Genomic DNA, 26031 nt, shown 5'->3' with positions numbered 1-26031 from the left:
GGGAGGGGCAGAGAGAGAGGGAGACACAGAATCAGAAACAGGCTCCAGGCTCTGAGCCATCAGCCCAGAGCCCAACGCGGGGCTCGAACTCACGGACCGCGAGATCGTGACCTGGCTGAAGTCGGACGCTTAACCGACTGCGCCACCCAGGCGCCCCAGGACCACTTTTTTATAGCAAGAACTATCCCCTAACGGACTAGAGAGGCCCAGGAAGGCATGAGCACACCCAACCCCAGGGGAGGTAGGGGAAGCCAGAGGGTCCTTGGTCTAACCCTCATGGCAGGCTGCAGGGGATGGGGATGTTGGTGGCCTCATTTTGTAGAGGAGGACACATATCTCTAGGTAGTCAAGACCTCAGTGTCTTCAGAGTTTCTGCTCTTTTCTCATCCACAGATAACTAAAAGACCCGGCCCTTTCCTCCTAGGGCCAACTGACCTGCAGGGGAGCCCTGCCTGGCTTCACTGCCCTCCTATAGCTGCAGTCCCAGGCCAACAGGAAGCCTGAGCTTGCCAAACTGCGTGGGCCAGGGCAGGAGGAAGGAGAGAGGGAGTAGTCCATCTGAGTTCTGTTTTGTCCTTTCTTGCAGCCTTGCTACTCCATGGGGGGGGGGGCAGTCTAGTTGTGTTAGAGAACTAGGAAACAGGTTAAACAGAACCATTAAAGAAGGGTGACTAATGTATGTTAGTTGCAGTTTGGTAAAGATGTCTTCATTTGCAAAGCCCTTGGGGAATCCATTCTTAAAGTTGGGGCTTCGTCCTGAGTGCAACCTTGGTTAAGTCTCTTAACGTTTTTATAGCTCAATTTCTTCATCTGTAAAATGGGTATGACAACACTTCCTGCTTTATCAACTCCGAATTATGTAGTGCTTATATGACCAACAAGCTAGTGTGAGAGCAGAGTGCCACAGGCAGTAGTCCCTCAGACCTGAGTTCAAGCCCATTCTCTGCAATTTTCCAGTTAGATACGTGGAGAAAATTACCCAAGCTCTCTCTCCACTTTGGTTTCTTCATCAGTGAAAATGAAGGTGGCAACAGCACCTGCCTTAAACGGTTGTCTTCAGGGGTAAATGAGATAATACATGTAAAGTAAATGGTAGAACCAGGGCTCCAACGCCCACTCCAAAGCTACACTACAGCTGCCTCACAGGCATAATGCAAACACATCAACAACAGAGTGTAGAGAAAAGCTTGGATAGAAACACAACAAATGGTTAACAATGTTTATTTCTGGGTGGGGAGATTATGACCTATTTGTATTTCCTTTATTTTCTTTTGCATTTTCCAAGTTATGTTTATAACCAGAAGAAAAGCTGTATATGATTTTCAGATGCCTTGAGATCATCTGTGATGGTCTCCACTGCATTAAAATCTTTCACAATATTTTCTCACGCAATCTTCTCAGCAACTGCTTGAAGTAGGCATCATTATCCTCATTTTCTAGATGAGTAAATGAGGCTGATAGAGGTTAGAGAGCTGGTTTAATCTTCAGATCTTATTGCCGTGAAGTGGCAGAAAGCCAAGACCCACAGGCAGATCTGGCTGCTTCAAAGATAGGTGCTATCCACAGGGATGTTGGACCATGGGGCTCAGTGCCCAGGACTCCTCCACCCCAGTCTTCAGAATGCAGGGATAAGGTGGCAGGCTGTCAGGATCAGGCCTGTGGTGCGTGTGTTCCCATGGATCCCCAGTGCCTGGTGTACTGGTTCTCTATATCCATATTGTGGTGGAGAACGTGGCCGGCAGAGTTGGGATTTTGGCATCCTTCTCTCATAGCACAGGATGTCAAGGGGTACTGTGGAGAGTCTTCCCAAGAAGAAATACAGGTTTCCGCCATAAAAGTAGCCAGCCAGAGGAACTAAAAATAGGTTATCACATAAGATTGAGGGAGGGAAATGGTGGTGAGATACATTATCTGTCACAGCAGGAAGACAATAGATAATGGCCCTGATAAATCCATCTATGTAAGCATTTTATGTAGAGAGATGGAGGTACCCACCAGGCTTGAAAACACAAATGGCTGTAAGTGAGTTTTCTTTGGATCCAGCCGTGGAGAGGGAATCTTTCGCTTTTCATCATAAGCGCTTCTGTCCTATTTGATTTTCTTTAGGTGTATGTGTTACATTTTATTTAAAAATTAGGATTTTATTTTATTTTTTTATTTTTTTTTAAATTTTTTTTTTCAACGTTTTATTTATTTTTGGGACAGAGGGAGACAGAGCATGAACGGGGGAGGGGCAGAGAGAGAGGGAGACACAGAGTCGGAAACAGGCTCCAGGCTCTGAGCCATCAGCCCAGAGCCCGACGCGGGGCTGGAACTCACGGACCGCGAGATCGTGACCTGGCTGAAGTCGGACGCTTAACCGACTGCGCCACCCAGGCGCCCCTAAAAATTAGGATTTTAAAAAGTACAGGCTGTGGGGTCATCTGTGTGGATTCAAATTCCACCTTTGCCAGTTATGGATCGTGGGCAGTTTAGCCTCTCTAAGCTGAAATTTTACCTTCTGGAAAATAGGAATAAAACTCATACTCATCCAGAAGGTTGCTCTGAGGATAAAATGAGGTAATGCATATAAAGTACATGGACCGGCACTGGCCGAAATGCAGCATCTATAATTACTAACCATTGTTATCATTATTAATAATAAGCCAAGCATTCAAATCATACGCCTGGGCTTTACACACAGGCACGTAGTAGGCACTTAATGGGTGGAAGTAATTGTTTAAAACTCCCATCAGAGCCTATAATTTCCGTCAACCAGTGACGCAGGAGCTCCAGCTGAAATATTGATGTCGTTACTTATTTATTCATCACGCTGCTTCCCACCGCAGTGTCCGCTAAGGGCGAGCCCAGCTCTCCCGCCTGCCGCGGCGCGGTCTCGTTTCATCAGTAGGTCCCCGAAGCGCGCGGAGGTCCGAAGCCGGGGCAGCTCACCGGCTTCCAGCTCGCTGTCGCGGGCCAGTCACGTGCCAGAGCGGGACTCACTTCTGGTTTCACGCAGCATCTTCCCTGGCAGGGACCGGCTGGAGGAGGGTTGGAGCGCGGCTCGAGACGGAGCGGGCAGCGGGGTCCCGCCCCACCCCCACTTGCCCGCGCCAAGAGGATGGCCATTCCAGGAGGGGCGGGCCGGGGCAGTTGCAGGGCAGGGCTTTCGGAGCAGGAACATCTTGAAGAAAGATTTGGGATTGGCCGGGAGACGCGGAGCGGGCTTTTCATACCGGGCAGAGGGTGCCGCGCTCCCGCAAGCGAGGCGGGGTTCCGCGGGTGCCCTCAGGCCGGGGCGGGGCCAATGCCGGAGCCCCGCCCACCCTTCTGCAGTGGCCGCACGCCCCACCCCTTGGTGCCCATGGGCCCCTCCAGCTCCGGTCGGGTCTGCGGAGGCCAGCGCCCGGGCGCGACAGCCAGTGCCCCCGCTGCGCTGCCGCACCGCCGCGCGGGTCTGGGTCGCGGGGCGGGGCAGGGCGAGAGGCGGGGCGCTGACGTCGTGGCGCGGCCGGCGGCCGGGGAGGCGGGGAGGCGGGGAGGCGGCTGCCGGCTCGGCCCAGCCCAGCCCGCAGCTGCGGCGGCCCGGTGGTGGCGGCGGCGGCGCTCGGAGCCGGCTCCTGACCGCCCTCCGCCCGCTGCCTGGTTCCTCTCACGGTCTCCGTGTCTGCTCCCGCTTTTGCCGGCCCTCGTCCGCTGTCGCCTGCCCCGCCATGGCCCTGGTGCGGGACGCCGAGCCGGCGGCTGGGCCCTCCCGCTGGCTACCCACGCACGTCCAGGTGACTGTGCTGCGGGCCCGCGGGCTGCGGGGCAAGAGCTCGGGAGCGGGCAGTACTAGCGACGCGTACACGGTGATCCAGGTGGGCCGTGAGAAGTACAGCACGTCGGTGGTGGAGAAGACGCCGGGCTGCCCGGAGTGGCGCGAGGAGTGCTCCTTCGAGCTGCCGCCTGGTGCCCTGGACGGCCTGCTGCGGGCGCAGGAGGCCGACGCGGGCCCGGCGCCCTGGGCCGCGGGCTCCGCTGCAGCCTGTGAGCTGGTGCTCACCACCATGCACCGCTCCCTCATCGGCGTCGACAAGTTCCTGGGCCAGGCCACGGTGGCGCTGGACGAGGTCTTCGGCGCAGGCCGCGCCCAGCACACGCAGTGAGTGAGGGGCGCCGAGAGCGCGGAAACGGTTAAAGGCCTCGCTGGGCGGGGCTGGCGGGGGAGCGGGACCCCGAACCTCGGCCAGGGCTGTGCGCCCTTTGCCGCGCGCTCAAGGGCATAAACCGCTTCTTTGCGTTTTGGGTCCCCTTCCGATCGATCCCCTTCCTTGCGACGTTCAATGCTTGGCTGCTGGTGTGTCCTTGGGTAGCCTAGGGGGGAGGTATGATTGGTGGCCTAGCCTTAGGAGTAGATTGCCCGGTAAAGTTCGGAGTGGGATCCAGAGGCCCTTGCACCATGGGAACCTCAAGAAGGAAAATCTTGGGGCCATTCTTAGGGCCTCTGGGCCTGTCTCCCTTTCCTGGAAGGGGAGGGGCACTGCAGGCGCTTGCCCCAAGCCAGGCCCGCAGGGTAGTGGAGAGGCCCACGGCCTCGCCCTGTGGGGGAAGGAAAGGTGCAGTGTTCTGCTTGACGGCTAGATTGACCCGAGATGCCCCACCAAATCTGGAAAATGCAGAGGGCATCTGCTTCTTGCCTGGTATTTGGATGGCCTCTGGAACCCTGCCCCTCTGTGTCCCTGTTCTGAAAACAGGAGAACCTCTTAATTAAAGGAAGGAAACCCTTCAGGCAGCCTTCAAATGTCCTGCCTGTCCTGCTTGAGGTGAAGGCAGCGTCACAGTTAGTGCACAGCAGGAGATCATCTCCCAGCCACTTCCACCTAGAAGGGCCTGTGTGTTTTTTAATCATTTATTTTGGCAGTGTTTAACCTTCCCTGTGTTAAGATCAAGGCTTCAGACTTGGAGCCCCATTTCCTGTTTGGACTTGGGCAGGATCTGAAAGCCAGTCCCTAGGGCTGAGCACCTGCTGTGGATCATTCAAGGGGTTAACTGGGGTGACACCTCCCCTGGACCCCAGGGACCCTGGATGAGGAGGGTAAAGGGATAGGGGCAGGGGTGTGCCCTAGGTGGGGCCAGGTGCTGAAAAGGTTTGCCCACCTGGAATGGCATCTAACTGAGTAAATCTAGGAAACCTTGTTGGAGCAGGCGCAGACCCATATGAGAGCAGGATTTGGTTAGAAAGGATCTGACCTTGAATGTTTTTCAAAACGTGTGGAGGAAAGGGCCTTCATGGCTCTGTGGCCTGGAATGGGAAGCTGGGTAGCATAGGGCAGGTTCAGGGCAGGGCTGTGACCTGACTCCATCTCCCCCCTCCCCTGGCCTTCTCCTCTCCTTTTCTCTGAGTTGCTGCTGTTTGGTTGCTGGGTGTGGAATCATGTGGTATAGTTTGGCCCTTGTTTTGTTTTTTTCCTCCGCTTTTCTGTCCTCTCCTTCCTTTCTGGCTGAGGGAGGCTGTGGGGGTGGGGCAGAAAGCTCTCCTCTGGATCTCTTAGCCCTTTCTTTTCCTGAAGAGGCTTCTGTCCCCAAATTCATTCCACCCCTTTCTTTCCTGGTCCTTCAGCCTCCACCACTCAGCTAATCTGACCAGACTAGTACATGATACCCCTGGTATACAGGGGGAGACAGAAAGTCTCTAGGCTTGTGGGGAGAGGCCTCTGTGAAGTCCGTGACTTGGGGTGGGGGGAGCTTTGATCTTTTTCAATTTCTGCTCTTGATTTCTTCTTGGTCTTTGGTTCTTCCTGAGCTGTCTGTGCTTGTAGGCCCAGGTGGGCCTGCCTGTTTGCAGCCAAGGACAGTCTCTCTTGGTGAATTTGACTTGCCACCCCTTGATCTGAAGGGAGCCTTAATTTATTTTATAGAAGCCCTCTTTCTCACCAGGATCTTTCTGCACCTACCAGCTGCTTTTCCTCTGTTGCATTGACCTGGGTTATTTATAGAACCTGGAGGGGGCAGAAAGGAGAGGGGCCCTCCTGGTGGGACGAGGAAAAGTCTGTGAAATCTGCCTGATCTTCCAGTAAGCTGGACCTAACAGCATGCCTACTGACAGAGGGTGAGAGCTGCTGCTCCCAACTCTGGTCCCCACCTCCCACCTCTGCTTTAATGGCCACTCCTGGTTGCATATCCTGGGAGCACCCTGGCGTGAGCTGTTAAGACAGTGAGTCTGCACATTTCCCAGTGGAGAGAGGGCAAGATGGAGAGGACCAGGGTGTAGCCTCCTCAGCTTTGAATAAAGGTGGAGAACACCATCCACTCTAACTCCAGGAGCCAGTCAGTTGTAGTGGTCTCGTGGAAGGTAGATAGCAGCTCTGTGTCACCAAGACAGAACCTGACTGGGGAAGGGCAGCCTCATAGTTATGATGATGGGGCTGTGGAGTTGCAAGAAACAGATTCTAGTCTCAAACTTGCCACCTTGTGGCAAGTCAAATAAACTCTTGGTGCCTCAGTTTTCTCATCCGTCCAATGGGGCTATTACAAGATTGATGTGAGGCATGAAATGAGAGTGCAGGTAAAGCATCTAGATGTGGTTGCTGGTCAGTGAAGAGCAATGATAGTGGAGGGAGGTTGTTGGTAACAGTGTCTGGGTGATGTCCCTGCCCTGTAAAAAACTTTCTCATGTGATGGGGGGAAACAATACAGAACTTAGAAGAGCCTGAGCCTGGGAAAACCCTAGGACCGTGGGTGGCAGAGTGCATCCAGGAGTATGAGAGTGCCTGATGAAATAGGCTGACCCCTTGCAGTCCTTCATTCTCTTTGCTGCTCCAGGTTTGAGAACTAGGGCTGGGCTTGGGAGGCCTCTTGCAGTGCTGTAGCTCGGCTCGGATCAGCTTGTAGCATCCCCCAGCAGCCTGGGCTGGAGCTGCCCCTGCCCTGTCGGGGAGGCTGGACAGCCCAGTGTTTAAGAACCTGGAGACTGGGGTTTCACTCCTAGTTCTGTGACTTCCTAGCAGGCGAGTTTCTTAACCCGTCTCCTCATTTCTGCAAAGGTCAGAATAATAATTATGGAATCGCAACGTTAAATAAGACAGTGTCTGTAAAAGCTTTGGTGTAGTTGCTGACCTAGAGCAAGGCTTCAAAGTATGGGTGTTGTGGTTACGCTGAGGACCCTGCCTTGTGGGATGATGGTGATGATGGTGACTGGTGCGAGGTGCCTTTACGGCTCCTGAAGCTCCTTTGTCAAGGGGTGCTCTTTGAGGTGAGGGATTTCACTGGAGGCTTCCAAATAATTGAAGAGGAAGTCCTCAAAACATAATTTAACGTAATACAGGAGGAAACTGATTATAGCTGTCTCCCCCCAGTAAAGCCATATATGCATCATCACAAGTCTGAAAATCCTGAGATGTTTCTCCACTATTTCCTCTCTGGTTTTTATCTCTGTACCCTTCCTGGTACTACTCTCCAGTGGGTGCTGTGTGTGGAGTAAAAGAGTCCCTGCTGTAAAGAACCCCTCCCCACCCATCCTGGGCCTATTAGATTGATGGTTAGAGCCTGGCCCCTTGGGAAGGCTGAGTCTGGGTTTAATTTGGGTCGGGACCAGTTTGGTTTTTTTTATCCCAAAGAATAGAACTGTTGGGACCATGGACAGGCTGCTAACTGTGGCACCCTGATAGGTTCTGTTGCATCTGGTCAGACCCGTGCCACTGATTTTATGGAGGGCCTTGTGGAGGCCTGTGGCCCAGGACCGCTTAGGTTTGAGACTACAGTATTCTGCCTGGCTGGGCATGGAGACCTGAGATCCCCTTGAGAGTGGTGGGGTTGGGGGCACTGCGAGATGCACCTGAGGGAAAATGCAGCCTGCTGGCCTAGGTTGGGCTGGTGTTTGAGGGCTTCCATTCATCTCTTAGCCTCCAGACAGCCTGTGCATTCCTGTGCCCGTGACCCCGCAGCCTTCTCTCCACCAGTTTCCAGATGTGACTTCTCCTCAGGAAGTAGCTGAGGCCATGAGGGTCCTTGGTTTTGGCTCCTGCTCCAACCCCAGACCTGTGGAGCTGCTGGGGAAGTCTGCTTTGGCTGTGGGGGGTGGAGGGGTAGGGTCTGGCTCCCACTCCCTGAGTTACGGGTAGTTTTTATTTGGGGTTGCTTGAGCAGCAGTGCTGGGGCAGAGGGGAGGGGTAGGAAGTGACTCCTCCGTCCGACTGGGCGGCTCCTGGCTGGCACAGCAGCTTCCCCTTCCCTCTGCATCTGGCCCTGGGTGGGAACCCCGTCTCTGCCCTGTTCTCCTCTCCGAAGCCAGCCGGGGACAGGCATAACTCAGCAGCTCCTCCACTCCAGGCAACCGGAGGGCTCTCCCTTTCCACTGATGGGGGCCTTCGGCTGCACTTGTTATGGTTGCTCCCCTGGTGCCACGACGCTCTTGCCAAAGCTAAATGACTAGCCGCCTGGCCTTGTCCAGATTTTCCCTGCCCTTCCTATCCTGTGCCGGGACAGATCATTAACACAATGACAGGAGCTCTCCGGGCTCTCTGCGAGTCAGTTTGCTATGTTTTTCCTTGTACAGGGCCAGTCCTCTGCAAAATTGTGTAGTCATGAAGAAGCGTTGGCCCTTTTCACAGCCAAGTGATAAAAATCAGTCTACAATGTGGGTCCTTTATATAGCTGGCTGTGCTGCCAGTGAAGGGTCTAACGGCTTTGCTCTTGGTGAGCTGCCCGAGGACCCCTTAGGTTATTTCTTCCCTCAGGAAGGATGGCAGCCAGTGAGAAGAGCTGCACTTGGACAGCCCAGTGTTGGTCGGTTGGTCGGGCTGAGGCCTGGGTGTGGGGCTGGGCCCAGGCCTCTCCTTAGTGAAGGGCAAGCCAGCAGGGACTCCTCAGGTTCCATTCCCAGGAGGCAGCACTTCTAGGAGCTGCACGAGGGAAGGGCTTTGTCATGGGCCACCTCAACCTTCAGCTGACCCAGGGGTTGGGGTGTGGCGGGGAGGGGAAGCACAGCCCTTGATCATGGAGTTGCAATGTCAGAGCTCGAAGAGTGCTTCGATGAGGGGGCTGAGGCTGGGGAGGGGAGCAACTCCGACTCAGCTACTCAGCCGCCAGTGGGGGGTGGGGCTCTGCTGGTCTCTGTTAGGCCCTGGCAGCCCGCAGAGCCTTAGGATTTCGGGCCAACGAAGAGAAGGCATTTGGGGCCCTGTGTGCATCCCAGGGGGTTTTAGTGTGAGAGGGACATTGCTGCTAGGATAGGGTAGGGGGCCTTGGGGCTTATCTATGGGCCTGGAGGAGCAGTCTCATCCACAGGCTTTTCTGGAGTGTCTGGACACTGGGTGGGGTGGAGGGGCTCAGAGGAGGGGAGGGCACGGATATCCCAGCCTGAATGCCGGGAAGGTAATGGCTTTGTTAGGAGGATGAACCCCATATTTTTGGAGAAAGGACCATAGGCAAGTGCTGTGTTTTCAGGCCTTGCCAGGGAGCACTGGAGATGTTCGGAGCATACAGAGCTGCTGGGCTCGGCTGTGGTCAGGGACACCTCCTTGAGGAAGAGACGAACACTGAAGACCTGTGAGGTCCACCTTGGCAGCATGTAGCAGTCTGTTTCAGGGGGCTGTTATTGCCTTGTTAGGGAGGCATATCATTTACTAAGCCATTTCTTTGTGCTGCCACTGTCCTATGGGCTTGACTTACTGTAGCTCACAGGAGCCCCTTGAGGTATAGGTATTGTTACTCTGTTTAACAAATGGAGAAACTGAGGCACAGAGAGGTGAAGTAACTTCTTTTTTTTCGCTTAAAATTTTTTTTTTAATGTTTATTTTTATTTTTTATTTTCTTTAAAACATTTTTTTAACGTTTTTTATTTATTTTTGAGACAGAGAGAGACAGAGCATGAACAGGGGAGGGGCAGATAGAGAGGGAGACACAGAATCAGAAGCAGGCTCCAGGCTCTGAGCCATCAGCCCAGAGCCTGACGCGGGGCTCGAACTCACAGACCGTGAGATCATGACCTGAGCTGAAGTCGGATGCTTAACCGACTGAGCCACCCAGGCACCCCTTTAGTGTTTATTTTTGAGAGAGCTCATGAGCTTGCATGAGCGGGGGAGGGGCAGAGAGAGAGAGAGGGAGATAGAGGATTTGAAGACTCTTGTGCTGACAGCCCAATGCAGGGCTTGAACTGATGAACCGTGAGATCATGACCTGAGCCAAAGTTGGACGCTTAGCCAACTAAGCCACCCAGGCACCCTGAAATGACTTTTCTAAAGGCACACATACATGGCAGGGTCAGAATTTGCACCCAGGCACCCTAGCTTCAGATTCTGTGCTCTTCATCACCACTCTATACCGTCCCCCTCAGTTTTCCCCCATTTCTTTCATGATTTGGTTCTGCATAGGACGGGGGTTCTGCTGCTGCCCTCCTGAAGGTTTCTCTCTCCTCCGCAGGGCCAGTCTCTGGGGCTCTGTCAGCATGGCCTGCTTCTCTTGTGTGAGGCCTTGGCTGATTGGGGCGTGTGTGATCTGCAGCTCCAAATCCAGTCATGTCTGTCTCAGGGGCTGGAGGTGTTGTGTGGGACTTTGGGAGGGAGGATATCAGTGTCACCAGAGTGTCTCTCAGGAGCTTGGGGGAGCCTGGGAAGCTCTGCCTTGGCCCTGGACACCCCAGCCCTGGAGAGATTTGCTCCCATTGGCTTGTGCAGTAGTAGAGCAGAGCTTGGGAGCATCACCAGATATAAGACTTCCTGACCTTTCTCAAGAATCACGTGCTTGTTTTGCTGTGACAGAACACTCTGAGCCATCCAGTGCCTCACAGTGATGCAGTCGTTTGCTTTTTTTTTGTTTTTTTTTTCTTTTGTTCAATATTTAGGAAGCAATTACTAGGCAACCGCTGTGCCTAGGTCAGGGCTTTGGAGAAAACAAGAGAAAGAAATGTATAGCCCTTTCCCTAGAAGGGCAAAAATGTGTTTGAAACAAGACTTACCCAGGAAGGATAATTAACCTACAAAGCAGCATACACACATGTGAGAGAAGGAAGGGGTCAGGAGAAGGGTGAATTCAGCAGGGTTGGAGTGATCAGGGTGGCTTTCTGGGGGAGGCAGGTCCTTGAATGATAGCTGAGGCTGTGATGGAGGCTGGGTGAGTTTTTGGGAGGGAGACTTCCCTTCCTGAAGGGAAAGTGAGTGTTCTGGGGCTGGGCCAGGAGAGGGGAGCCAATCTTAGTTTCCTCCGTGCCTCTCTTAGCAAAACAGCTTGACTTTATATTTATTTATCTATTATTATTTTAATATAGTGGTATTATTTAACATTTTGTTTTATTTTGTGTTTTTTTTTTTAAAGTTTATTTATTTTGAGAGAGAGAGACCACACGTGCTCATGTGGGTGGGGGGCAGAGAGAGAGGGTGAGAGAGAATCCCAAGCGGGCTCCACGCTGTGCCTGCTGTGGGGCTTGTCTCACAAATCATGACCTGAACTGAAATCAATTGTCGATGCTTAACTGACTAAGGCACCCAGGTGCCCCATTATTATCATTTCTTTGAGTAGTTTACTTGGTTCAAATTCTGAAGGTACAGAAGGTGTGCCATGAAAAAATCTCCTTTGCCCTGACCTTAAATCATCCAGCTCCTGTCTTCAGAGGCATGTGTATTGCCAGTTCTTGGGTAACTTTTCAAAGTTATTCTATGCATTTAATGTTTGTCTGCACAAATACAGCGTTCTCCACACACAGGTTTTACCTATGCTCAGACTGACCATCCCACACAGGATGTTTATTTGTCATCTCCACCTATGGTGCGTCTGAACTGGGACCCTGACAGAGGGGACAGACACTGCTTAGCTTTGTCCCCTATGACCCAACACTCCTATGTTGGGTGAATATGGGGTTAGGATCAAACTGGAGAGGGGGTGTGGTTAAGTAGAATTTCTTCCTAGTCCCCAACCCCCATTTGACCAAGACCATCTGAGAGAGGTCATCTTGCTGGTTCTCTCCTTCCTCCTGGACAGAGGCATCACTGGGGGGTCCTGGGCCACCTTGCTCCTAGGGGCTGATGACGGCTTATAAAAGGCCCTTGATAGACAGTGAACCCAAATCTTTATGTGTGGTTTGGCCTACTTTTCAGAGTGCTTTCCTGGCATCATCTCATTTCATTCTTCCCTGTGGGCAGACAAGGTGACCCCCATTTTTACAGATGTGGAGACTGCCGTCTCAGGAGGTAAAATGACTTGTCCAAGGTCACATGACTTGTTAGTGGCAGCCAGATCTCTGACTTGCAAGCCCAGTGCTTTTTCCCCTACCTCGTGCTTTTGGCTGTACACACTTCCTGCTGCTGTTGGGGTGGTTAGACTCGTCTCTGGGCATTTTTATGGCTTTTCCTCTGCCAAGTGAGCATAGTCGCTGGCCAGTCTGAGGCAAGCTGACAGTGACAGGCCTCTGGAGCCTGCAGCAGTAGGGGGCACTAGCTGAGATGTTTGTGCCTAGGAGGGAAGCTGGACCTGGCTGGGCTCTGAGGTGAGTTGAGCAAGCCATGTCCACGGAGGCTGGGGCGTCTCTTGAAGTGACGGTTCTGGGCTCTGAGGACTATTGGTTCTAGAGTGGGTGATAAGAATCATCCTGTGGCCGAAAAGAGGCAATATCCTGCCCCAGGACTGCGTCTGGCTTACAGTCTTGCTGTAGATAGCAAATCAAAGGGTGGGTTTGATTGTGGGCGTGGGGAGCCAGAAGATGGGCCTGAGGGCCCTGCACACGTCATTGTATCTGATAGTATGTGAGGAAGAATGCTTGTGTGGGGTTTTGGAGAGGAGGAAGGGCATCCCATGCAGGAGACTGTGGGGAGGAGGTTTTCCAGCTTCCCTCCAGCTCCCTGAGTAATGACAGTCTTAGTTGGCACCCCTCCCGCCCCTAACTGGCTTTTCTTATTGCTCCCTTTTACAGAGGTGAAATGATTGGTTTAAAGCCACTTAGTAGATCCAGAACTAGAACCTGGATCTCCTTCCTGTCTTCCTGCTATGACCTTAAAATAATTTTTTTTCAACTTATTTTTGGGACTAGCTGAGTCCTTGCCAATTCCATCTCATTTATCCAGCAAGTATTGGAAAGTGTTCCAAATACCAGGCCCCATCCCTGGGTTTGGGGGTAAAAGGTAAGTAGCAGTCCCTGCTGTCATTAAGTACTGAGAGTGCAGGGTGGAGGCACCCTACTGCTAGGGGAGGAAAGGAGGCCCTAGAGGGAGGGCACTCCTAGCCCCTCCCATTGCTCCTGTCCTAGTTTAGGAAATTATTATTTTTTTTTTTTCCTTCTGTTCTGGACTGTTAGCATAGCTGCTGCTGCCTTTTTATAAACCAGAATGGCAGTTTATTAATTTACGATGAGAAGTAACCGCTGAGGCGTACGGAGTTGCTTGGGTCAGCCCAGCCATGGGACCTGCCCTGGGTTGTGTCAGCTTCCTGCCTGTCGCCCCTGCCTTGTCTCTGTGCTGTCCTTGTCCCTGCTGTCCCACGCTTTTCCTACAGCACAGCATCCATCAGGCTGGGTCCTTGTTTTGTACCCCATAGCGCTCTTCAGGGCCCGGAATAAAGTCACAGCCCTTAAGTGCAGTGTTGGAGGCGGTCTCCTACCTACCCCAAAGCCCCTTTCTGCTTGTCTTTAGCTGTCACCACCCTCCCGAAATCATCGTAGTACTCCCCTTTAACTTTCCTATGCAGCTTGTGCACTTTCGTGGTGTTGACCACGTTCCTGATTTATGTGGCTATCTTATTTCCCCACCAAGATGTGAGCTGCTTGAGGACTCTCCCTTCTTGTTCCTGGCACATACTTGGGAAATGTTGGGAGGTCTAGCTGAGGCCTCCTATGTCTGGGTGAGAGCCCTGTGCCTCTAAGAGGGATGGTGTTGGGGGCACCTGGGTGGCTCAGTTGGTTAAGTGTCCAGCTTCAGCTCAGGTCATGATCTTGCAGTTCATGAGTTCAAGCCCCATACCGGGCTCTGTGCTGACAGTGCAGAGCCTGGATCCTGCTTTGGATTCTGTGTCTCCCTCTTTCTCTCTGCCCTTCCCCCAGTCTCTCTCTCAAAAATAAATAAACATTAAAAAAAATTAAGAGGGACGGTGTTGGCATTGAGTGCCGGGATCCCACATGCCAGGCCCTGTGCTGAGGTTTGGCCATGAGTGGGCAGGGCTGAGCTCACAGGTCCGCACAAGGCTCAGAGACCAGGAGCAGGGCTCAGTCATAGCATAAGGAAAAAAGCCTGTGTCCTGGCCTCTGGGGTTTAATGGAAATGCACTGTTAGTCCCAAATGGGACCAGAAGGACAGTGTAAATGAATCCGTGCTCCCTAACATAACCATAATGCCCTTATCACACACAAAATCAACAGTTCCTTAATAATCATCCAGTATCAGAGTCCATATTCAAATTTCTCTGATATCAGAACTCTTTCTTCCTAGGTGGTTTGCTGAGTCAGGATCAGATAGGACTCCCATCCTATGCCTGGTTAGACCTCCCAGTGTGACTGTCCCTCCCCCTCTATCTCAGACCCTTGCCTGATAGAACTGGGTCTCTTGTTCTTGAGGCTGACACTGTGTCCGTGGCTGAGGAGCTCCTCATGTTGCCCTTCACCTCGGTTCTCCAGCCCCTGAGCACTAGTTGTTGAGTCTGGAAGGCCTGGTCCCCATGCCCCACCTGCTGAAAGGAGTCCTTCCACGTGGGGTGGCTGATGCGGGTGCCTGGCCTCGCTGTCAAGGTCTCTCTGTCAGTGAGGCCCAGCTTGAGCAGTGGGTCCTGTTAGTCCGACCCAGCCACCGTGGTTCCCCATCACAGTGTCATCCAGTGGGTTTAGCATTCGTGGATGAGCACCACCTCTGTCCCCAGCTCTGCCTTTTCTTCTGCACCTTTCAGGAATCTGGCATAAGGAAGAGCTTTCCCTCTCAACTCTGGGGTCACTCTCCATAGGAATAGCAGGAATGGCAATTCTTGGCCATTATTTTTCAAGTAGTGATGGCTTTCAAATTAAAAATCCACCCTGCCCCATGACAGTGTGCATGATCCTAGTTATTTACACATCAGGGGGTTCCTGCCAAAGCAGAGATGACAGGGCCTCATGAACCTGGGGATGGTGGAGACAAGGCGACTCGTGTCTGGGGCTGCAACTCTCTCCAGGGCAAATGATTTACTCTGTACGACATCGCTCGAAATGGCTGATGGCTGGCTTGGAGTAGGAATATGGGGGCAGATAATGTTAAGGATAGATATTTTTGTATTTTCTCCTGCAGTTTTCTCCAACATTTACTTTCTGGGTTGCAAATCCTCTCCACTCAGAGCCCTGTAGCCCCCATTTGTACTAACTCTCTACATGGGGAGAGTGAAGTCAGGAAAGGAGAGCTGGCTCAGTATATCTTTCTCTCCTTTGTGCTGGCTCCTCACTTTCCCTTCTGGAACATTCTCCAGCCAGTACATCAGGCCTTTTCGCTTCATTTGCCTCAGAGGGTGGGGTTCGATTCCTGCCACTGTCAGCTTTGCAAGACCCCTCATTCCCAGCCTGGTGGTAGCTGTTCGGTAGCCTGAAGTGAGGCCTGTCTCTGCTGAGGTGGCATCCATAGTCACAAGAGAGAAACTGCATACCTGGTGGGTTATAGCTGTAGCAAAGAAAGGTCAGGTGAGGAGCAACCCTCCAGGAAGTTAGAGATTGTGGTATTGGGGCATGATCAAAACAAGCTTGCCTGCTCCCTAGCTAGCAGGTGCATTTGGCTGTTTTTGTTTTTCTGGAGTCACCTTCACTGGCGTGCAGGGTATTGAGGGTTAGGCTGAGCACTGTAGCGTGACGCTGGAGAGACTCAAGGCCTTGAGCCAGCTTCTGGCCCCTGGCCAGGCCCTCCCATGCCCCTGGGTGGGAAATGGGGAGCAGTGCCTGTCCTCTGCTTTGAGATCTCAGCCTGGGTGTTGTGTAGTGGGGCAGGAGGGAAAGACCTGCTTTTTTGCTGCCTTTGCTCCCTCCCTACTCTAGAGCAGGTGTTCTGAGTCCTTTTGGTCCCATGGACCCCTTTGGTATCTGGTGAAGCCTGTAGACCCCTTTTCAGAACAACCCCTTCAACTGGATAGAATATAAAGTACACCAATGATATTGAAGTACATTTATCAATATGTGGAAACATTTGTTAAAGTAACATGTCTGTTATCACTATATTAAATGATGCAGTCCAGTGGTTGTCTAATAGCTTTAAAGTTCAGGGGGCACTTGGGTGGCTCAGTCGGTTAAGCGTCCGACTTTGGCTCAGGTCGTGATCTTGCAGTCCATGGGTTCGAGCCTCGCATCGGGCTCTGTGCTGACAGCTCGGAGCCTGGAGCCTGCTTTGGATTCTGTGTCTCCCTCTCTCTCTGCCCCTCTCCCACTTGCACTGTCTCTCGATCTCTCAAAAAATAAATAAACTTTAAAAAAGTTAAAGTTCAGAGTAGTGATGGATATCAACCATATTGTAACATCTGCCACAACTGTAATGGGATGTGAAAATGTCTGGTTTCTCTTGGTAACACACTTACGGGTACTGACTGCTACTATATACCATTACTGTTGGCAAAAACTCATCATTGGCAGAAATACTAAGTTTCAGTTAGAGGTTAGGGGAAAGAAAGATGTAACTTGTCTTCCATCTAACACATAACCCTGCCCTAGAGAAATAAGGGGTGACTTTGGATTCCTTGGTTGGGCAGGGACATGGGGACATGGGTCTCTGTGTGTTGGTTGTACTTGCAGACAGGGGCAGTCTAGTGCAGTGATCAAGGTCAGGGTCTCTGGAGTCAGGGAGCTTGAGTTCACGTCCTGGCTCTCCTACTTACTGAAAAGAACCGTGTGGGGAGGGAGCCTGGGTGGCTCAGTCGGTTAAGCGTCTGACTTCGGCTCAGGTCATGATCTCGCGGTCCGTGAGTTCAAGCCCCGCATCGGGCTCTGTGCTGATTTCTCAGAGCCTGGAGCCTGCTTCGGATTCTGTGTCTCCCTCTCTCTCTGCCCCTCCCCCGTTCATGCTCTGTCTCTCTCTGTCTCAAAAATAAATAAACGTTAAAAAAAAAATTAAAAAAAAAAAAAAAAGAACCGTGTGACTTAACTCATTGGACTTCTCTGTGCCTCCGTGTCTGCATCTGCAAAAACACGTGAGCTGACGCTCGTCTGGCATTTCTCCTGTGCCAGGCCCCATTCTCTGAGTGCTCCACAGATAGCCCACTTGACGTTCCTAGTTGTCTTGTGAGGAGAGCGGGTTGGATATCCGTTACCCCCACATTATAGGTAGGTATGGAAACTGAGGTGTAGAAAGATTAAGTGACCTGTCCCGGGTGGTGGGGCTGGGGCTTAAACCAGGTAGCCTGGCTCCACAGGCCGTGCTTGTAGCCACCCTCGAGGTCTGCCCCCCACACCCACCTCACAGGGCTGTTAAGAGGATTAGTAAGGTATCATGGGAGTGTTGAGTGCATAGTATGGTGCCCAGCACACAATAAGTGATAAAGGAGAGGTGTAGCTATCAATGGTGATAAGATTAGTGTCCTAATGATGGGCTAGAATGTGGTCAACACCCAACCTCCCTCACCTTCACCGACCTCCATTCACTGGGTTGGGCACTTCCCAGATCTAGCCCAGTGCTTTCTCTCCCAAGGAAGTGAATGAGATTCTTCACTCAGAAATGGGGGGTAAGGCTGTCAGGATTAAAGAAGGCCCCTTTTTGGAACTGTCCCCTTTAAGCCTGGCACCTGTGGCTCCTGCCCTTGGAGGGCTCCTATTGGGGATGGGAGGCAGGGAGCACTCCCTTGCTTTCCAGGAGCTCCTGGTCTCATGGGTAAGACCCATGGGTTTGTAATGAGAGAAACGTTACACAATTATTCAATTGTGAATGGGGACAGATAAGTTCCAAAGTCAAATCCTAGATTAATTTGTTCATTCACTGAACAAATATTTAGAAGTCTGCTGTTTTTAAGTGCGGGGGATGCAGAGATGAACGGAATACAGTTGCTGCCTATAGAGCAGGGGAGGACAGATGTCTCATCATTGTACTGTGTAGGACACACACATATGCACACACGCACACACATACACACACACACACACACACACCCGCACGTGGGATGTCCAGTAGTACTAAGTACACTGAAGAAACAGAATAAGGCATGTACCCTGGGGGTACTAGGGAAGACTGAGGAGGTGCCGATGAACGGACACCTGATGTGAGTGAGGGAACTGTGGCCTGACGATCTGGGAGGATCAAGGGCAGTGGCCTTGGGCTCAGGGACATCAAGAAGGTGAGTGTGGGATGAGTGGTGCAGAGCGTCAGAGGAGCCAGGACCCAAAGATGGGACCTTTCTACCATTCTGAGGAGCAGGGTGTTTTGTGCCTATTTGCCGGTGGAGCAGGGATGGTAGGGAGTTGTCCTGTCCAGCGGGGAGATCGTGGTGGACTGGACTGCAGGGTGACAGTGGTGACACGGGTAGAATTCTGGATATAGTTTGCACATAGAACCAGCAGAGTTCAAAGTTTAGAGGTGGGGTGCGAGGTGGGGGAGAAGAGACAAAGATGGTCCTGGGTTTGGGGACTGAACAAATGATATGTGGGGGCTAACTGGGGCACCATTATTTGAGTCATAAGCTGCATTTGGGGCTGATAAGAACTGACGATGAGTCAGGTGTGCCTGGGCCTGTGTGTCACAGCCCTTACTGCCCCCGGTCTCTGACAGGACCTGCCCTGACCTGGGCATGTGTGAGTTGGACATCAGCCCTAGGTTGGCTCACACCAGTTATGGTGTGTCGCAGCTGTTAGCCCAGCAGCATTCCCTGATAAATAGGTGGAGAGCTGGGTACCGCGGGCGGGGAAGCCCCACCGACAGGAGTAACTAAGGTCGTAATCTTGGGAACAGGTGAGGCAACTAGCCCCCTACCCCTTCCATCCCACCTTTGTCCTCTGTCCCTGGGGTGTGGGGGGAGGCAGGGCAAGAGGCTGAGTGCCAAGTCCTAAGTCCAAGCTGGCCCTGCTGAACTTTTGTCAGCCTGAGGGAGCTTGTGGGAGGTCTGGCTGATGAGCAAGGGGCCTTGAAGGCTTCTCCATGGTTCTGTCCTCCCAGGAATTCTGGACTCTGATGGCCATTGGGGGAGGCTGGGCTGCCCTCAGATAGGGTTTTAATGGCCTGCAGACAAGACAAAGCCCCAAGGTTCCCTCAGTGACCATTCCAGGGTGTCAGAATCCCGACATCCTCCTGGGATTGTGCCAGCATCTGTGGTAAACGTCCGGGAATTTTCCAGCCTCTGTCGCTGGACAAGGTGTCCAGAGGCCTGAGTGTTTGCATTCAGCTTTATGAGAAATGTTACATCTTAAAGGTCAAGGGCGTGGGCTGAGAGTTCAGCATCCTCATGTTCAGGTTCCAATCCATTGCTTACCCGCTGTGTGACTCAGGCAAGTGACAAACCTTCTCTGTGGGTTAGTTTCCTCAACTACAGAATGGAGAAAATGGACCCTGCTTCCTGGACTGTGTGGGTAGTAAAGGAGGTACAGAACCTTGGACATGAGCGTGCCGCACGTCTCCCCCTCTCACGTGTGGTCCACAGCAGCATGGGCATCCCCCGGAAGCTGGGTGGAAATGGAGCCTCTCAGACGTCCATGGCCTCAGATCTGCATTTTAACCAGACCCAGTGATCCTTTTGCACTTTGCAGTTCGGGAAGCGCTGATGTATGTTACTCCTGAAGCGCAGCATCGTAGCTGTGCATCTCTCTTCAGGGACAAGGAGTTTCCTCTTACTCTTCCTTCTCGTCGGTGCCCATCATGGGTTGGTCGCAGACACACCTGGGGACAAGTCCCAGATAATGATCGTCACTGTCAAACCCTCGTCTCCTGCGTGTGTGCTGCCTGGGCCTTGGAGACTTCAGATGCCCCACCCACCTTGACCCTCACACTGTCTGAGAGTAAATGGGAAGCATTGGCTCTGCACTGACCAGGGGTCCAAGAGGGTGGCTCCCACTGGATGTCTGAGGACACGGAGGTTTAGGGAAGTAACCTGGTAAGTGGTGGGGGCCAGGGTGTGCACTCAGGATGCAGAGCCCAGCTCTTAGCCACCATGCTTTGCTGCCATGGGCATCCAGATGAGAGCTCCAAGCAAGGGGTGGGTGGAGCAAGAGGGAAAAGAGAGGGAGTGGAGGCAGGGAATCACTGAGAGCTTGTAACATCTCAGAATTTACTGCCATGCGCTATTTATTTACTTTGTAGCTGTGTACCCTGGGGGTTACTCAGTAAGTATCTGCAGGGAACCCAGTCCTGCTAGGGAGACCTTGAGCACCCAGAATATGACAGGACTAGGTAGCTGTGGAGCAGACTGCAAACAGATCTGGTTGTGGAGTGAGTTTGGTTCAGAGTGCCTGTGCCTGGTCAGAAAGAGGAAGAATTGGGCTGGCCCAGGATGGTGGCAGCTGCGAGATCTTCCTAGAGGAGGTGGGACTGGAGCTGGGCCACAGGACCCTGTAGGCACATTCCCCGTGGGAACCCCGCTTTGTGGGGATGAGATGCCCAGTGGGATCTGCTGCGTGTGGGGCTCTGTAAAGAGAGTCTCCATCGTTTCACTGAGGGATCATCAGCCCGTGTCGGCAATGTCTGTGGCCTTCTAGCCTCCAGTGGACCGTGTGCCACAGGGTCTGGCAGGTCTGGGATTTTCTAGGGGCCATCTGGATAGGCAGGAGGAGGAAGCAGAAGCAAGGGGTCGAGGAGAGGGATGTGGGCTTTGTCTGGGAGCTGGTGGTTATGTGGCCTTGCCATCCCAGCTGGTGTGGGTCATACTCTTTGGAGAAGGCCTGCTCTGGTTGAGTCCCAGGACACCCAAGGTGCCTGGCAGGGTCCAGTTCAGTCCTGCCTTGGACTGGTAGGGAGGTAGATGGGTGACAGTGGCTGGGGTCCAGAGGCAGCCTCACTCTGCTCTGGATGGGGGAGTCTCAGAAAATGGTAAGGAAAGTTTTTCCTCTTCACTCCTGGCCTTCCTGAAAAGCAGGTCAGAGACAGACAAGCAGACAGACAGACACAGACCCAAATTCCCTGGGGAAGAGCAGGAGAAGCAGAGGTGACCTTATGTGGGGGTAGGGAAGGGCAGGGAACAAGGATCCTTTAGGCAGAGGACCTAAGCCTCCCTGTGGTCTAATGATGCAAGCTCCCTTCATCTGAGGGGTGGGAGGGGAGAGGCCAGCAGCCTGTTCTGTGGCTCAAGCAACTGAGGAGATAAGATAGGAACAAGTGTTTTCTTTGGTCTCTTTTTCCTATTGTGACAGTAATATATATATATATATATATATATATATATATATATATATATTCCTTATAAAAAATTCAAACCGGACAAAAATACTCAATGGAGGCGGTCATTGTTCCCTGCAGCCTCACCCCCCCACAGATAGCTACTGTTCATCCTGCGATGTGTGGAGTGTGACCAGCTGGGACTGAGGGCCCCTGACCTTTATGCCCCAGCAAAGGATGTCTGTACTTGCCGATTCCAGTTACTCAGAGCTAGTGGGTTTGGGGTGGAGTCCACACAGTTCTCTTTTTCTCCACCTCCCAGGATCTTCTGTGCTAGATAGGGCCTGGTCTAGGTTTGGAGAAAGTGACTAGGGCCCGGCCTTTAAAGAGTCGGAGTGTCAGGCTCAGGGTGGGCACTGGCTTGAGAAAGTAGGGGCGTGAGGATGTCGATGCAAGCTGGTTTGTTTTTCTAGTAACCCTCCCCTCTTGCCCCCAGACACATCCTCTCACACATGCCTTTGATCTCTCAGCTCTGTCTCTTCTCCCCACACTTCTCCCTCCTCCTCCTGCCCCTGCATACTGTGAGAGCATGCAGACGTGCATGCACACTTTGAGCAGGGTCCTCTGTCCTGCCTGCCTGTGCCACCGTCTGCCCTGACGCAGCCTGCCCGGTGGATGGTTTAGGAGGGAAAACCAGCGGCCCTGGCTCACTGCACTCAGGCCATTGCGTGGGTCACCTAGGACAGGACAGGCGCGTAGCTCATAATGGGCACACAAGGGTGCAGTCATGATGGACTCTCCCAAAGGGGTGCAACTGCACGTGGCCTGGGAAGATGTTTTTTCATACAGAAGATGCCCCACTCCCAACCCGTTTATGTCTGTGAGAAGCTGAGAAGCTCGGGGAGCTGGTGCCTTGGGGTAGGCAGATCTCAGGGTTAGGGGTGACCACCATTGCACTGACTGAGGCATGTGGGGGAGTTGTAGGGTGTGTGGTTGTGTATGTGTGTGGTGTGGGAGGGGTGTGTGGGGTGCAGTGTTGGGGGTGGTGGTGGTGGTGGGTGGGAGGGTGGGTAGTATGGGGTATATGTGGGCGTAGTATATGTATGTACTGCGGGACTTTGAGCCCTTCAGTGACCAATCTGACCATCTCTACCAGGTCTCATTGTACCTTCATGCTTGATTGGCTGGGTCTAGAATCCTAGGCTGGAAAACTTTTCCCTCAGAATTCTGAAGGCATGATTCCATATGTACCCAGTGTTGCTAGTGAAGATCCAATGTTACTCTAATTCCTGAACATATTAACCTGTCTTCCCTATTTGGAAGCTCCCAGGGTCTCCTTTATTTTAATTTAATTTTATTTTATTTTATTTTATTTTATTTTATTTTATTTTAATTTTATTTATTTTAGACAGAGAAAACGTGTGTGTGTGCACGAGTAGGGGAGAGGGGCAGAGGGAGAGAGACAGAGAATCTTCAGCAGGCTCCACCCTCAGCACAGAGCCTGATGCAGGGCTTGATCCCACGACCCTGGGATCATGACCTGAGCTGAAATCAAGAGTCAGACTCTCAACCTACTGAGCCACCCAGCCCCTGGGCTCTCCTTTTTATACCTGGTATTCTGAAACCTCACAGTGAGACCTGTTGGCTGGGTCTTTCTTTATTCATTGTGCTACGTGCTTATGGGCCCCTGTGTGCTGACGCTCATGTCCTTCAGGTCGGAAAAACTTTCTTGTGTTATTTCTCGCACTTTGTGCTCTCTGTTCCCTCCCTCTCCCCCCTCTCCTTTTTTAAATGTATACAGTTTTGTTTTTTTTTTAAAGAACAGTTTTTGATTTACAGAAAAACAAATGGACGGTACAGGCAGTTCACATACACTCCGTAACTCTGATCCCCATCCCGTTCCCCATTTCCTCTAACATCTCACATTAGTGTGGTACATTTGTTAAAACTGATGAACCAGTATCAATATAATATTATTAACTAGAGCCTGTAGTTTACGTTAGAGGTCACTCTCTGTATTTTAGATTCTGCGGGTACTGACAAATACATAATGACATGTGTTTACCATTACAGTATCACACAGAACAGTTTCACTGCCCTAAAAATTCCCTGTGAGTTGTTGACTTTCAGCTTGTTCAGCCTTTTTCCTGTCTTGTGGATTGGAGAGAGGCCTCCCAAGCCCTTCACACATGGAAGAAGACTCCCTCATCTTTCTTGACTCTCCAGTTACTTGGTGGTGAAACTCCTTGACTGACCTCCAATCATCGCCTCATCTTTGTTCTACTTTCTGGGAGATTTCCCCCAACTTATCTGGAGCACATCCTCTGAGGGTTGTGTTTAGCTCTTCTATGCTAGGGAGGTTAGACATTCTGGGTGTTGGTGTGAGAAAGGGGGCCAATTTTTAGTCACTCCTGTTTTCAGCCCTGCACCTGACACCATCTTGGCGTCCCTACGTCCAGAACCTTTCTGGTTCAGTTCCTCTGCAGAATCTCTCTGCTCACATCTGTAGGAGATGGGACGGGGTATGGCCCGCTGAGCAGAATGGGAGAGGGACCTGGGTGGACCTCCGGGCAGACTCCTCGGAGTGCGAGTGGTCGGGAGGAGGATTTGGGCAGCAGAGGAAGAGCTCCGTGCACAGCGCTCCCCTGTAGGGCGGGCTCCACCCACCCTGTGCAGTCCTCATGTGTGTGAGGGGTCTCTCTGGGAGTGTGTGGTGGGCAGAACATGGGCTTTGGAGAGGTGAAAACCTGGCTCTCGGTCTCCTCTGTCCTTCCTGGCTGCTTGTTCTTGGACGAGTTACTTTACTGCTGAGCCTTGACCTCCTGATGTGTAAAATCAGGGTGGCGGCCCCCACCCCCTAGGCGTGTTGTAAGGTGTGAGTGAGTGTCAGACGAAAACCCTTGTACTCCATTGTGGCACACACACGATGCTCAGCAGATGCGAGTGTTCCTTCCCTTCCCTGGGTCTCTTGAGGTCTCCTTGAGGCCACTTTATGCCATAGTGTGCCCCCCCCCCCCCCCCCCCCCCCCCGTCTTGCAGAGGTATTCCTGGTGGGGCTCGGATGAGTCAGTAAGTGACTGAGGTAGGGGTGCCTGTGTACATGTGTTCCTGGCCCTGGGCCTCTGGATGAGCTGTTTTTTCCTGGGCTCACTAGTGGCTCGGAGCAGAGCTTTGGCCGGGCCGGGACTAGCCAGAGGAGATGATGTAAACAGGGAAAAATGTGAGTAGGTCTGTCTATACCAGGGGCCTGGAGGGTTAAGAGACCTCTCCACACCCAGTCTCATCCCTCTGGGCCTCAGAGTTGCAGATGTAGGCAGGGAGGGGGAAGAGGGGGGATCTCCGAGCTTCAGGGAAGGGGGATGGGAGGGTGGCATGGAGTGGTAACCACTGCCCTGCCCAGTAGCACCCAGGAGATTCCCCTACACAGGATGTGGTTTCCTTCATCATGGAAAAGCTGTAGATAGTTTCTCAGCTCTGCCTGTGGCTGGGAAGGCTGGGCCTGTGCATCAGGGCAGGAGCCTGTTGGGGGGGGGGGGGGGCGGGCTCCTTGTGCTGTGACCACAGCTGCCTCCCACCCCCTTCCCGCAGGTGGTACAAGCTGCACTCCAAGGCGGGCAAGAAGGAGAAGGAACGTGGAGAGATCCAGGTCACCATCCAGTTCACTCGCAACAACTTGAGCGCCAGCATGTTTGACCTGTCTATGAAGGACAAGCCGCGGTCCCCTTTCAGCAAGATCAAGGACAAGATGAAGGGCAAGAAGAAGTATGAGCTGGAATCTGCCTCTGCCATCCTCCCAAGCAGCGCCCTGGAGGACCCTGAGCTGGGCAGCCTGGGCAAGATGGGCAAGGCCAAAGGCTTCTTCCTGCGCAACAAGCTACGCAAGTCCTCTCTGACGCAGTCTAACACCTCGCTGGGCTCGGACAGCACCCTGTCCTCGGCCAGCGGGAGCCTGGCCTACCAGGGCCCGGGCGCCGAGCTCCTCACACGCTCGCCCAGCCGTAGCAGCTGGCTGTCCACCGAAGGGGGTGAGTGAGGGCTGAGCGCCCCGGGGCGGGGGGTGGGGAACAGGGGGACAAGGAGGGTGGTGGGGGAAGGCCCCCCGCCAGGAACCAGGGCTTCTCTTCCTGCTGCCAACCCCATGGGGTGCTTCCTTTTCAGGCAGGGACGCTATCCAGTCTCCCAAGTTGCTCACTCACAAAAGGACCTACAGTGATGAGGCCAGCCAGATGCGAGCGGCTCCACCCCGATCCCTTCTGGACCTCCAGGGCCACCTGGAAGCTGCCTCCCGCTCCTCGCTCTGTGTCAATGGGAGCCACATTTACAACGAGGAGCCCCAGGCCCCCCTGCGGCACCGCAGCTCCATCTCGGGCCCATTCCCACCCTCCAGCTCCCTGCACAATGTGTCTTCCCGGCCTGCTGAGGAGGGGACTCGGCCCGCAGATGACTCCGGGGGCAGAGGCAGCCGCAGCACCAGCAGCTCAGAGGTGCTGCCCGGACAGGAGGAGCTGAGCTCTCAGGCCAAAGTGTTGGCCACTGGAGCCAACCGCTCTGGAGAGGAAGAGGGGGCCCGGCTCCCAGAGGGAAAGCCAGTACAGGTTGCCACACCCATGGTGGCCTCCTCCGAGGCTGTGGCCGAGAAGGAAGGAGCCCGGAAGGAGGAGCGGAAGCCCCGGATGGGCCTCTTCCACCACCACCACCAGGGGCTGAGTCGGAGCGAGTTGGGGCGCCGTGGCTCTCTGGGGGAGAAGGGGGGTCCCACGCTGGGGGCCTCCCCCCACCACTCATCCAGCGGGGAGGAAAAGGCCAAGAGTAGCTGGTTTGGCTTCAGAGAAGCCAAGGAACCGACTCAGAAACCCAGGTACGT

General features: G+C 53.1%; 1 protein-coding gene across 2 annotated transcripts in view; it reads left to right on the top strand.

The window, feature by feature from the left end:
- Positions 1-3504: 3504 nt before the first annotated feature.
- Positions 3505-26031, top strand: part of RAB11FIP5 (RAB11 family interacting protein 5) — a 37919-nt gene continuing 15392 nt past the window's right edge. Inside the window, exons 1-3 of one of the 2 annotated variants that reach the window (XM_045446473.1) lie at positions 3505-4123; positions 24756-25192; positions 25326-26025. In XM_045446473.1, coding sequence (XP_045302429.1) covers positions 3693-4123; positions 24756-25192; positions 25326-26025 — 1568 coding nt within the window. In that variant the 5' untranslated portion in view covers positions 3505-3692. The remainder of the gene's footprint in view (positions 4124-24755; positions 25193-25325; positions 26026-26031) is intronic. The other variant, XM_045446472.1, reaches the window with a different exon arrangement.

This window comes from Leopardus geoffroyi, chromosome A3 (assembly GCF_018350155.1).
Source record: "Leopardus geoffroyi isolate Oge1 chromosome A3, O.geoffroyi_Oge1_pat1.0, whole genome shotgun sequence".
NCBI classification, from domain to species: domain Eukaryota; kingdom Metazoa; phylum Chordata; class Mammalia; order Carnivora; family Felidae; genus Leopardus; species Leopardus geoffroyi.
Note: the sequence above shows the minus strand (reverse complement) of the source record. Positions and strands in the feature narration are given on the sequence as shown.